Genomic DNA, 13,588 nt, shown 5'->3' with positions numbered 1-13,588 from the left:
CTCATACAGTTAGTCTATCATGTGTATAAGTGGCTGTTTAAAATACCGTTTTAACTGAAACTCTTCCTACCATGTCTCTACAAGAAATGAAAGCTTTTACAGTTTATGGCAATTCGTAAAGTCTTTTTCATATAATTATACACACAGACATGCTGGGTTATAAAAGGGACAGACACATAGTTGGGATAAATTAATCCAGAAAATGTTTACATTTAATTCAACAATGGGTTAAAAACACCGCACATTTTGGATTGAAAAAACCCACACTGTAAAAAGTTGAAGTAATTTTTTAAGTTGATCCAACTTTTCACTTTTTACAGTGCGGGATAGGTTAAATTAGAACGCAATTGGTTGAGTTCGTCCCTTTTAAACCAAATACTGGGTTGAAAATAAAAAAGTATAACTTTAAATAAAGAAGTTTAAGTAAGGAATAATTGACGACGGGCCATTGAATTATAAGAAAATAATGCACAGGTGGAATGCGGGTGTGCATTATTTTCAAATAAATCAAAGGACCGAATTCAATTATTCCTCTCATACCACTGCCCTGATGCCCCTTTTTTAAGACATTTGACAAATTAGGTGTGCGGTTATCAGAAATTAATGCATACCCACGAACCATTTCTCAGCCCATCAGAATACGGCATTCAACAGACCGTGGTATAATTAAATTTCAAGATTTTGGCAATTGTTTCTATAATGTAATGTGACATAAAATAAGTTTCATTCGTAGATCTGAAACACACTGTTAAAAATTTCTGTAGCAATTACAGTTTTACAGGCAGCTGTTTCCCAGTAACTTACTGTAGATGTAAATTTATGTTATTTAATGGCCACAGTTTGTTCAAAGTTAAATGAGCATTAAACATTAGTAAGTCTTTATCTTTACAGAATAAAACAAAATGTAAACCTCATGCAAAGCATTCTGGGAACCAAAATCTGAAGGAAAAACAGAAAAGGGTCGATTAGGATTCCTGGTTCCCAGAATGCTTTGCATGAGGTTTACATTTTAGCTTTATTCTGTAAAGATAAAGACTTGTCAATGTTTAATGCTCATTTAACTTTGAACAAACTGTTGCCAGTAAATAACATAATTTTAAATCTACAGTAAGTTACTGGCAAACAACTGCATATCTACAGCATTTTATTACCTGTGCACATCCTGATAGTTTCAGAAAAATCAGGATTTAATATTTTCAAAAAAATCTTTGCTGTTTTCTCAGGGTTGTTTTAGATAAAATAATTTTACGTGTTAGATCACTACTCAATTGAAAAAATAATATAAAATAATAATGATATAAAATAATATAAAAATGGATTTTATGTGTAGCAAATACTGTACATTTATGTGTTTTACTGAAATAAATACTTCTCAATACAGTACTTCTTAATATATATTGGCTGAAATAAGCTGCTTACATTTGGTTACACTACTGTGAAAGTCATTTATATACACTGCAAAACATGCAGCATTTTTTTGTCAAATCAACATATACTTTGTTATGTAACTTGTAAAAATTAAGTTAAACAATTTCAACTTGTTTTAAGTCAATACATAAAAACATGATATCAAAACATATATTTTTATGTTACTTTAACTTAACAAATTAAGTTAAACAATTTCAAAACACAAGTTTTAATGAAGTTTATTTAACTTAGTTCGGGAGGAGCATGGTCATGTGATCCAACCAATCAGTGCAAAGAGGTGCCTATAAATGGCAGTCCCGCACCTCTGTCCCGTGACAGATTTTTTGTAGCATCCCTCCTCCACCCCTTCACCTCACTCTCATGTAAATTAATTTATCACAGTTAAAGAGGGGGAAGTACTCTGGGTTCCGGCTAAAATTCCGAGCTCGGAGCCCTCTCCTCGGACAGCACGCCAAATATGCTTTATCTCATTCCCTATCGATTACATGTTAATGCAAACTGGTGAATCACAAGTAAAAACAGTAGGTAAAATAGTAGGTTGAATTGAATTCATAATGCACTTTTTACGTGGACTTTTTTTGCACAGGGACTTTAATTATTGTGGCCCCCTTATTTTATTGTGAATCACATAAATCAATTAAATTAAAATACATTAAAGCAGATATAATATTTTTTTAGGTAACCTTAGGTAAGTTAAGGTAACCCATAAAATGTGATCTCATGTAGCCATGACAACACAACTGTCAACCTTCTGTTTACCAGCCCGTCTCAATTAGGCGATGACTGCCATGGGGTGATGATGTGACATTTGCCTATGACTTCAGTATTTAAAAGATCTTATCTTTTCTTTCTACAGCTCAGCTGATACAAACGCTGGGAGCCTCAAATCGACTGCACTGTTTTTACAGAACCACAGGGCACTAACAATGCTGTCTGTTGTACTGTTCATGTCATTGGTTTACCAGGGTAAGTCATCTCTTACATTTATATCTTATGTTGATTTTGAATGATGTGATTCAGAGAGCAGATTGTATTAGGAGCCATCCGAGTGGGTGCAATTTGCTTGTTGTTTAAAATTGTAAACTCTGTTAACTATTTCAGCTTTCTCATTAAACAAGATTTTTTTTCTGAGTAAAGATGAATGCATTTTAGTAACAGGACTGAAAAAATATTTTTATTAGCAAATACAAATAGCCAACCTGGTCTCACGGGAATTCATATTTTGTATTTTGCAAGTTGGCTAATTCGTGAGATGAATTTTATGATTATTAGAATAAAAATAACAATGATACTCCACCCCTAACGTTGCACATAAACCTAGCATCACAGAGATAAATGCAAATCATTTACATACAAATTTGGTCATGCAAATACATACAATTTTGCCAATCAGTATAAATTGCCATACATGCTAATAGCTTTAGGACACTGAGCAAATTCTTTGCATAATAATGAAATGTATTTAGAGCTAATTTTCCTGGAGACGAAAATGGCACCTATTAAATAAAAAATGTCTTATAATAATTATGATCACAGTTCATGGCCATGAAACATTAACCATAAGCTGATCAATTTACAGGACTGTCGCTTGTGAGCCAAGGAACAGATTTCGTCACAACATTCCCAGAGAACATCGCCTACTACTACACAAAAGATTCCTTTACCACGCTCAAAATTACTGCTTTTTATAGCAACACAGAAGTCAATGTGACCGTCAACCAAACCAACGTTTATAACGCAACGTTGAATTCCGGACAGGTTCGAAATGTGCATTTTCCCATGTCTGTACGGCAATCCAATTTCACACGCTTCCTTCCATGTGTGAGAATTGTCAGCACCAATCCGATTACCGTGCTCTGGATCACTCGGAGAGGAGACAGCATACAGAGTAATGTTGTTCAGCCTCTTGAAAATCTGGACCACTATTATAATATACCGTCTTTGAGTTACGCTCAGATGATTGGCTTATATAACATGCCAAATGAGTTAGCTCAGCCCAATAGTACCTACAATACATTCAAGCTGATCATTATCAATGCTGAAGATAAATGGAACAGCATATATGTCAGATTTGATTATGGGAATACTTATGGGAATACTGTTCCCATTCTCCTGAAACCTTATGATCTGTATCAAGTTTATACCAATAGTTTCGAGATTTCAGTTCTCTCTTACCATGTAGTGGCTGTGCTGCTCACCCACCCGTGTGTGGAAACAACAGGATGCAGATGCAACATGGTAGTGAGCCAGGTTCTCCCGAAAAGTCAGTGGGGTAATACGTTTGTTGTCCCAATGCTGAGGAACGTGACCTCAACTTGGCTGCATGTGACATCCACAGCAGGAGTCAAATTCAAAGGGAAACTGCTAAATAATGGGCCACAGCCAATAAATTGGACACAGCTACATAGTGGGACACAGCTAGATAGGGGGACACCGCCTAGTTTGCCACAGCTAAATAATGTGTCACAGTTCGTGCCCTTTAACAACATTAGTGAGAAATCCCAGTTTATTGAATTATCAGACAATTCAACCATCCGGGTTGTTGGTCCTGGCTTTATCCTTGAACTTATCCCAGAAAACATGTTTGCTGCCTGCTACCTGGTGCAATTCAACTCGACAGGTGACGTTGTGGTGGTAGTTGATAAAGATCACAAGAATGATCTACATAAAGACAATGACCTGGTATTAAATGGCTGGACAGACATCGAAAATTCAAACTATTCCTCAGTGAACCTGACCCTAGATGGCACGCATGTCATTTGGCATCCGTACTCAAAGATTGGAGTCTACATGTTTGACAGAATGGACAACGGAGTTCTTTATGGAGGCTCAGCGATCCCTTTAAGTGATAGTCCAGGTAAAATTAAAACTTTCAAGATGCATGGAGGGGATTGGATGTCAAATGTCTTTATTTATTTTGGACATTTGCATGCAGAGCTCAGATGCAAAATCCGCTAAACACCACCCGCCTTAAAAATGAGATATGCTTATTTAATATTATATTAAATTGCTTATTTACAAGAAAAAAGTCAGATGCACCCCGAGGGTTTTGTTTCTGAGCTCTACGTATAGTCCTTAAAGAGAGTTGCTATACAGCAAATAAACATTTGAATAGACTTATCAGTAATATCATCCATTATGTACTTTTTATGGAAGTAACACAGTTAAAACATTGTGTTTGTGTTGTTGACCTTGCAAGAATACTTCTGAAAATGTGTTTATTTATGTTTGTGTTTACATAGACCAAGATGGATGTCTGGCAATTTCTGGAAATTTTAGTGTTGGTGATGAAAACATGACCTGGCCTGAGTCTCATCAGTACTGCATGAATGAAACAGACCAGCTGGTCACACTCAACAGTCTGTATGCCAGAACAAAGATGCTCGAATGGCTGTCAAATGAATATAAACACGGTGATTTCTGGATTGGACTGAGGCGCAGTTTGTTCACATTAGACTGGTACTGGCAGACGGGAAACGAGAGCTTTCGAAATGTGAGTTACACCTTGTGGGCTAATGGACATCCATATGAGCCCTTGAAAGCTTTGTGTGCTTCTGGACACCTTGATCCCAACAAGAATTTCTTCTGGAAGAGTGTGCCCTGTTGTCAAAGAATGAGACCTGTCTGCTACAAAAAGCCCTCCTACTTTAGTCATTTGACCTTTGAACCCCTAGATGATTTTCCTTTGTTAAATTTTGACCAAATTGTTCTTGGAGCTGCTGGAATTGTATTTCCAAATGGAACATTTAATGCATTTATTCCAAATGAAACAAATTTTAACACATATAGGGGCGGTTTCCCGGACAGGCATTAGCTTAATCCAGGACTAGGCTTTAGTTTAATTAGGAAATATAATTAGTTTTAACAAACATGCCTTATGAAAACATTACCTGTGTGCATTTTGAGGCAAAACAAAGGGCACTGGTGTATTTTAAGATATGTCAGTTCAAGTTGTTTTCAGTTTGGACAGCTCTTTGCTTTCTTAGTTAACCATATTTTAAATTGAACCGTTACTTAACTTTTTAGAGCATAGACAATGAAATGAATCATATGAATACATGCATCATGTTAGATATACAGTAGCAACTTTTAGAAAATGCTCTTTTCTATCAAATATAAGGAAATTTTGGGTCAATCTTGACACAATATGTAAAATATAGCTGGTTACACATTTCTTTTACTTTTGTCAAGTTGACTAGTTTGTAAAATGTAGTCATAGTAAAATAGTAATAATAAAGAATAATCTCTCACCAAACATTTAATTTGTAGTGTATTTCAATGCTGCTGTGCTTTCACGCATTTAGTGTTGTTCTGTGATCTTTAAATTAATTTGAACAAATGCATTATTTTAGTTTGGCTTCTTTCTAAAAACGCAAAAAATTTAATACATTTATACAGATAAATTCTGGAAAATAATTGAATGCATGCTCCTCATTTCATAAATTATTTACAGATAGTCAAACATAATGGTCAGAAACTTGTCTCTACATGTCACCCTTTCAAAAAGTACATCTTTGTGCATAAATACTTCATATTAAAACCTTAATTTTGGTACCAAATGTATACATATCTGTACTTAAATGGTACATGCCCTTTATAAAGGGTACCGCCCAACCCAAGTGATAACTTGGGACTATTTTCAACCATTTTTTCTGATTTTTTAAGTACAAGAAAAGTAAAAACACTATCAAGTAAAATGTTTATATTCATCCAAAATTAGAAAAGTTGCCTGAATCAAGCAATACATCTGCATTTATGGTATAATCGATCATTATTATTAGAGTTCAACACTTATACTGTAGGCTTACAATCACAGTGTGCTTTATGTTTTAATAAAATTTCACAATTAATTAATTTAATGATTGTTAAATCCAAACCTTTTGTAAAAGCTCAGTAAATGAACTTGTATTTCTGTGTCGCAGAAATTAACACTGCATTCACAAGGTAAGTGATTTTCTCACACTGCTATAGTGTATATAGCAATTTTTTCAAATCAATGTGTTTTTTTAACACACATGCCTTTCAACATTTTTTGAGAATTCATTTAGTAATCATTTTCGGTAAGTTCCCCATCCCACCTTTCAATTGTCCTTACAACCCTGAGCACAAGTGTACTAACATACTTAGTCAAAGCATCTCCTTTCAGATTTCTTCGAAGGATGCTTAGCATTGCGTGCTTTGACCTTGTGTCTGGTACGAATAGTGGAACATTCAAGTGTGTTTGTCTTGTGATCTTTACCCTTCCTCTGTTTTCTAGTGACATCATCGTAGTCATCAATATCTTCATACATCAGATGTTCAAAGCAACTGCTCAGTTCATCTACAGACTGATCCATGCATTTGTCGCACTGTGTTTTGTCGAAACCTTTGTTCATGTGACCGGTACTGAGTCTCCCAACATCATCTTCATCCAACAAACTCAGAACCGCATCTCTCAACTGTCCAAATAGCTTCTCAGCTTTGGAGCACATCGCCAGCAGAGACTCTGGTGTGATGCCTCTTCCAAATTCTCGAACTGCCTGATGAACAAGCGTTCCACAGTATAACCTTAATTTAAGAGATTAAATGCTGTGTTATACTAAAGCATTTGATATAGTAGTCAAACTAAATGACTGAATATGTTGTATACTTTCTGCAATTTTTATCTGAATACTACACATAATTCAACACACTAAACTTGATGTTCCATTTCCACATCGACTCGTGTTTTCTTGACTAAATTTAGATTTAAATCAGCATGTCAGATGAAAAAGATAATATTGCATATTTTTAAGCGGCCCTCTGAAATGCTTGATTCTGATTGGTCACTGGCCACATTCCATAGTTTTCTTTTTGCGATTTGCGATAACAACAAAGTCCTTTTAAGGAAGTCCCATCACTGTGCCGCCATATTTGCGATGCCTCCAGAAACAAGACCGGTCCTGTCGATTTTGCCCACAAACTCCCTCTCTCATTTCAAGGCCCCCTAGTTGCCCACAACAATATTTGAAGGCCCTTCACTCACTCAATTTTTTCCACATAAAATTAAAAAGAGCTTGGAATGGCTAGGCAGCTGTATATTCGCTACTAAAATGGCCAAAAAAAATAAGAAACATCTTGATTTTTGCTTGTTTTAGCTTATTTTAATGTTTGTTTTGTCAAATTTTGTATAATTTGTATAGTTTTGTATTTTTTTTTTATAAAAATGTGCAGTTATTTGCCACTCACTATAGCTTTTAACTGCTCACCACAGTTTTAAAATATGGACAATTTAAAGTAAATAATGTTAAAGTGAAAATGCCCAGAGGATAACAACAGATTAAGTCTTGATAGACAGAATCTTGTTTTTAATTGAGTTATTAATTTTATAGACTATTGAAGCTATAGTATGCATTGTATTTTGTATTTATGCATACATTACATTAAAAATAGGCAGTATGTAAAATGAACAGGTATAAATATATGCACAAACCTACAGACAGGATAAATACCTGTATATGAGAGACGGAGCTCTAGATATAGATATTATGACAGTTGCTGATGTGATGAAGTCTGTTTTAAGGTCTTGACGCTCTTTACTTTCTTCTTCACATTAACATTTGTGTCTCTTTCTCGTCTTTCTGATCAAAGATGTTTGTACTATAAGCGAATTAGGTGTCAAACTACATCGCTCCAGCTGCGCACGTGTCACTGATATAAACGCGAGTTTTGTCTTAGCTTGTTTAAAGTTCAGAAAACTTTACAACTATTAGCATTATGTGCGAGAAGAACTCTTTATTTGGCGCCTCAAGAAACCTCTGCCCGTGAGAGACCAGCTGCATGAGCACAGAGGGGGGGGGGAGAGTTTCGCTGGAGACCCGCGGTGGATTCACTGCATGGCGCTTATTATAAAAATTACACAAATAACTCGTTCATTTGTTATGAGTGGATTATTTTACATGTAGATCGCAGCTTTGAGTGTTTCTGGAGTTTTCAAAACAACCGCTTGCTTAACGTTACTGACCACCATGTTCGTTGTTTTAATGTCCTTCCACCTCGCGCGCATGCGTGAATTCAATGACGCGGCAAGTTTAAGTTATTCATTATAAAATCGATCCTCCGAGTTACGGATCGATCTAGAAATTAACATGAAAATTGATTCAGAATCGGTGAATCGATTTTTTCAACACAGCCCTAGTCTAATGTTTGCATATTTAGAGAATTATTGATGTATATTTACCTTAAACAAACTGGAAAATCTGTTAAGATGTTTGTTATAGTTCATCTGACAGCTATTTTGGTTTTATTTTATTCATAATTTAAAATTTTAACATGTTGTTACAATTTAAGCAGAGACAGTGAATGTTTGAACGCGATGACAGGGCCCCCCTCACAAAGTTGCTCAGGGCCCCCAGAAGGCCTACGAGTCATCTTGACTGGTCCAGTTTGATACTTACGAATAAATTCAACGGTTTCATTGTTTAAACATTAAACTAGTTTGAACGCCTCTTGGCCTGAAGCTGCTATAAGAAATGTATTTTGTCGTAGAAGGTTTACATGACAAAATGACTGTACAACTATAGGAAAAAAAAATATTTCACACTGCATACTGTTTTTCTGTGTGTTGTATTCTCTTTTGAACATAACCAATCATAAAAAACGTTGCTGTACCGTGCACACTCTGGTTCAGGAAGTGGACGACATAGTAACTGATTGAGACAGAGACTCCACCGCAGACAGGACTGCCATTGGCTGTACAGATGAGCCACCCCATGATCCAAATATATTTTTCCTCGACCTTTCCGCCTTAACTCTTTGTCTAAACCCCAAACATTTCACACACATTTAAACATAAACATTACAAGTACTTAAAAACTAGTACAAAATGTTGCAGACATAAAAGCCCCATTTGCACACAACTTTACTGTACGTGTCAGGTGTCTCAGTCTTTTATGTTTAGTGAATGAACCATTGTATTATAGTGTTGACAGATGCAACATAGATAGCAAAATATTGATGTATTATGACATCAGTACCTATTTGTGCCCTGGCTGGGGTGTTTAGCCGTCCATAGACCATCCCCAGTAGGAGACCCCAAAGATGCAGGAGGTTCGGCTGAGGCTTTGCATTTACCAGCCAGTAGCGCGTCACAAACACCTGGAGCTGCAGGTGAAGTGGGATGCCTCTGACAGATGACACATCCAAAGTTTCCAAGAGGATCTGAAGACGCAAGGCGTGTTGTTCCTACACAATTGACGAACACATACAAAATTAAGGAAATATGAAATCAATATATAACATTGAGCATGTGATACTAGTTTTTTATCTTCCATAATGTTTCCAGTCGAAGTCCTTCTTTTACTTTAGTCTCTATAGCTTCAACTTCTGAACTGTTTAGAGTTAATCCTTGTCTGTCGTACTCTGTTACATAGCACTTGTCTGTACCAGTAGATGCTTTAGCAGCTGCCACAAGTTTGTCCTCCGTTTGTAGTTCCCCCAACAACACTAAACCGTAAAGCACTTGTCGTATGGGACGAGAGGTTTCGTTGCAACTGGGTTGCTGAAAATCTTCAACCTGAGGGTTTAGCATAATCCTTTTCAAGGCCAGTATATCAACAATGAAAGAGCCCATCTTTCCTTCATGCAGGTGCTTTAAGGTCCACGTAGGGAGGGCTCGCAGTGGACCTGTACAGGCTGCTGGTGTTTTTGAAAGGAAGAATTGAGCAAGAGAACCTTTGGTGAGCTTATACTCCTTAATGCCTTTAAACAAAGCTTCACGGACAGTAACTTTCTCCTCATTGTCTGTCATTAGCTTGAGAACACCATCTATGGCTGCTTCTGGACCAGAGAATTTGGATAGCCAGGTGAGCAAACCATCAATATGGGAGAAGTCCCCACTTCTCACCGAATACGCCTCCCACCTGAGATGAATGATTTTTTGCAGATTCATGTAATCATTTCCTAAAATGCATGCAAAAATCGGGAGAAGATCCTTGTTCATGTGGTTGAAAGATGCACATAATCTTTCCACAGTAAAATGTTTGGTCTGGATGTATTTTTTGTTTGTACGTCTGTTTACTTTTACGTTTCTCCACCAAAATTGTCCAGTAGGCAAGATTCCTCTCTTGATGTTGAATATGTAGAAATCTCTGTTATTGGACAGAACTGGACAATCCCATTGGTTAGCCAAAGCAGCTATTTCCCAACCAGCCTCTTCAACGCATTGAACAAATGGCACCTTGAGTTTATGAACGGTCTGTATGAACACATTTTTAATAAGAAGTGGGAAGCATGTCCCCTCCCGGCCTATAGAAAGCTCATTTGCCCTTTTTATTTTGTCCTTTTTTCGTGTCTTGAGGGTCTCAAGTGCTTTGTCAGTGTGGTCGGCCCCACCATCGATTACAACGTATGGCTGAATATCACAGTGTCTGAGGTTGGTGAAAAATCTTCAAATGCCTCATATTCTCCTCCATGTATCTGATCCAGTTTAAAGTATACGTACAGGTGGTGATACAAGTTACATCCATCGATTATGAGTTTACTGTCTCTAAAAGATAAATTCCTTAAAATGCCTGTGTTATTCCCAATGAAGCACTTTAGTTCCTGGACTCCCATGCTGAATATACTGTAGGTTATAAGTAGTGTCAAATAGATAATTTACTATAACCTGAAAGACAAAAACATTTTGCGTTATGCGTTTGTCCTTTTCATGGCCTGTGGTGTCATTTCATCTGTTTCTACATCTCCCTTCAACATGATCTCACAAAGTTCCATGGGATAGTCACGAAATTTTTTGCTCATTTTTCGTGGCATTCTCACGGATCTCCGCATATTTCCGTGGCCCTGCCGCAGACTTTCTTTTCCGTGGCATTCTCACGGATTGGTTACTCAACTGCTTATTCCTATTTTCAAACCATTGTCGCTTTGGTTTAGGGTTAGATTTGGTATTTGCGTTAGCATTTCACTTTAAAGGCGGAGTCCACGATGTTTGAAAAACGCTTTGGAAAAGGAGATGGGCGACTACAAAAACACACTTATAACCAATCAGCAGTAAGGAGCGCGTCCGACATCCTTGCCGGGTTGCGTATATGTGGGGCGGGTCTATCAACAGAAGGTCCAGATTCTATTGGGGTAGGGGCGTGTTTGTTTAGGTGATTTCAAATATCAACATTGGCTTTCAAACATCGTGGACTCCGCCTTTATGTATTGGTTTAAACTATTTTTCTGATGTATTCTTTAATATTTTCTAAACTTTAATCAATTGTCGCCTGGCATTGGGGTTAGAGTTGGGTTTGGGTAGGGATGTCATTTTATGTAAATCTAGCCCTAAACCGAAGTGACAATGGTAAGAAAATAGGACAAAGCAGTTGAGTAACCAATCCGTGAGAATGCCACGGAAAAATTTGCAAAAAATTCCGTGACTATGCAACGGAAATTTAGATTAAAGCAGGGTAAATGCGTAAATGTTTGGATAAATGCAGCGAAAATGTTTGGATAAAAGCAGCCTAAATGCGTAAATGTTTGGATAAAAACAGCCCAAATTAGTAAATGTTTGGATAAAAGCAGCCCAAATTCGTAAAAGTATGGATAAAAGCACCCCAAATTCGTAAATGTTTGGATAAAAGCAGCCTAAAAGCGAAAATGTTTGTATAAAATCAGCACAAATTCGTAAATGTTTGGATAAAAGCAGCCTAAATGCGTAAATGTTTGGATAAAAGCAGCCCAAATTCGTAAATTTTTGGATAAAAGCAGCCTAAATGTGTAAATGTTTGGATAAAAGCAGCTCAAATTCGTAAATGTTTGGATAAAAGCAGCCTAAATGTGTAAATGTTTGGATAAAAGCAGCCTAAATTCGTAAATGTTTGGATAAAAGCAGCCTAAATGCGTAAATGTTTGGATAAAAGCAGCCTAAATGTGTAAATGTTTGGATAAAAGCAGCCCAAATTCGTAAATGTTTGGATAAAAGCAGCCTAAATGTGTAAATGTTTGGATAAAAGCAGCCTAAATTCGTAAATGTTTGGATAAAAGCAGCCTAAATGCGTAAATGTTTGGATAAAAGCATCCTATATGCGTAAATTTTTGTATAAAAGCAGCCCAAATGCGTAAATGTTTGGATAAAAGCAGACCAAATGAGTAAATGTTTGTATATAAGCAGCCTAAATGCGTAAATGTTTGGATAAAAGCAGCCTAAATGTGTAAATGTTTGGATAAAAGCAGCCCAAATGCGTAAATGTTTGTGTAAAAGCAGCCTAAATGCGTAAATGTTTGGATAAAAGCAGCCTAAATGCGTAAATGTTTGGATAAAATAAGCCTAAATGCGTAAATGTTTGGATAAAATAAGCCTAAATGCGTAAATGTTTAAATCAAAGCAGCCTAAATTCGTAAATGTTTGGATAAAAGCAGCCTAAATGCATAAATGTTTGGATAAAAGCAGCCTAAATGCGTAAATGTTTGTATAAAAGCAGCCCAAATGCGTAAATGTTTGGATAAAAGCAGCCTAAATGCGTAAATGTTTGGATAAAATAAGCCTAAATGCGTAAATGTTTGGATAAAAGCATCCTAAATTCGTAAATGTTTGGATAAAAGCAGCCTAAATGCGTAAATGTTTGGATAAAAAGCGTAAATGTTATGCTAAACATCTACCACAAATGCGTAAATCTACTTTTTGCCAGTGCAACAACTGCATTTTAATCTAAGAGTAATAATAGGGTTACAAATAGTTTGAAAATAGTTTGACGTGAAATAACTTACCGTTTTTTTCTTTTTTTAGAAATGAATGACAGGAACGAAGGCTAAAGCGGCTGATGGCTTTTTGTATTTGCATAATCACCGACGCGACGCGTATTTATTTCTTATATATTAAATGGAAAGGAAACCGAAACTACATGCGCGTGACGTAGGCTTTCTCCATAATCGAAACTCATGATCACACGAGTGCTGCTATCACTTCATTCCTTACATTTGTGGATCTAAAGCGACTTACACACACTGTATTAAAGTTATAGGCTACATGTTATCATAAGCAATCCAAATCGAAGAGAGCTACAGGAACATTAATACCACCATGTTTCTTAAATGTACAATGTAAAAAAAAAAAACTCGTTAAAAAACGGTTATTTTCTGGCAGCAGGGGCAGCAGAAAATTACTTTCAAATAACAGGAAAAAACTGTGACGTAAAAACACAGATTTTGACTGTATAAC

The 13,588-nt window shown here is 36.4% G+C and overlaps 2 protein-coding genes across 2 annotated transcripts; one reads left to right on the top strand and one right to left on the bottom strand.

Annotated features, from left to right (window-relative positions):
• Positions 1–1,190: 1,190 nt before the first annotated feature.
• On the top strand, positions 1,191–5,403 carry LOC129448523 (uncharacterized). Its single transcript, XM_055210963.2, has 3 exons — positions 1,191–2,394; positions 3,008–4,285; positions 4,671–5,403. The coding sequence occupies exons 1-3, from the start codon at positions 2,355–2,357 to the stop codon at positions 5,240–5,242; spliced, it is 1,890 nt and encodes a 629-aa protein (XP_055066938.2). The 5' UTR covers positions 1,191–2,354; the 3' UTR covers positions 5,243–5,403.
• A 712-nt stretch (positions 5,404–6,115) lies between these two features.
• On the bottom strand, positions 6,116–13,292 carry LOC129448520 (single-strand DNA endonuclease ASTE1). Its single transcript, XM_073872397.1, is given in 6 exon segments — positions 6,116–6,975; positions 9,058–9,205; positions 9,423–9,632; positions 9,715–10,833; positions 10,836–11,053; positions 13,138–13,292. Coding segments are annotated over 5 exon segments (2,067 nt in total). The 5' UTR covers positions 11,002–11,053; positions 13,138–13,292; the 3' UTR covers positions 6,116–6,551.
• Between the last annotated feature and the right edge of the window lie 296 nt (positions 13,293–13,588).

Source organism: Misgurnus anguillicaudatus, chromosome 10, assembly GCF_027580225.2.
Source record: "Misgurnus anguillicaudatus chromosome 10, ASM2758022v2, whole genome shotgun sequence".
NCBI classification, from domain to species: Eukaryota; Metazoa; Chordata; class Actinopteri; order Cypriniformes; family Cobitidae; genus Misgurnus; species Misgurnus anguillicaudatus.
The sequence above is the reverse complement of the archived record's forward strand: the minus strand, read 5'-3'. Positions and strand labels throughout refer to the sequence as shown.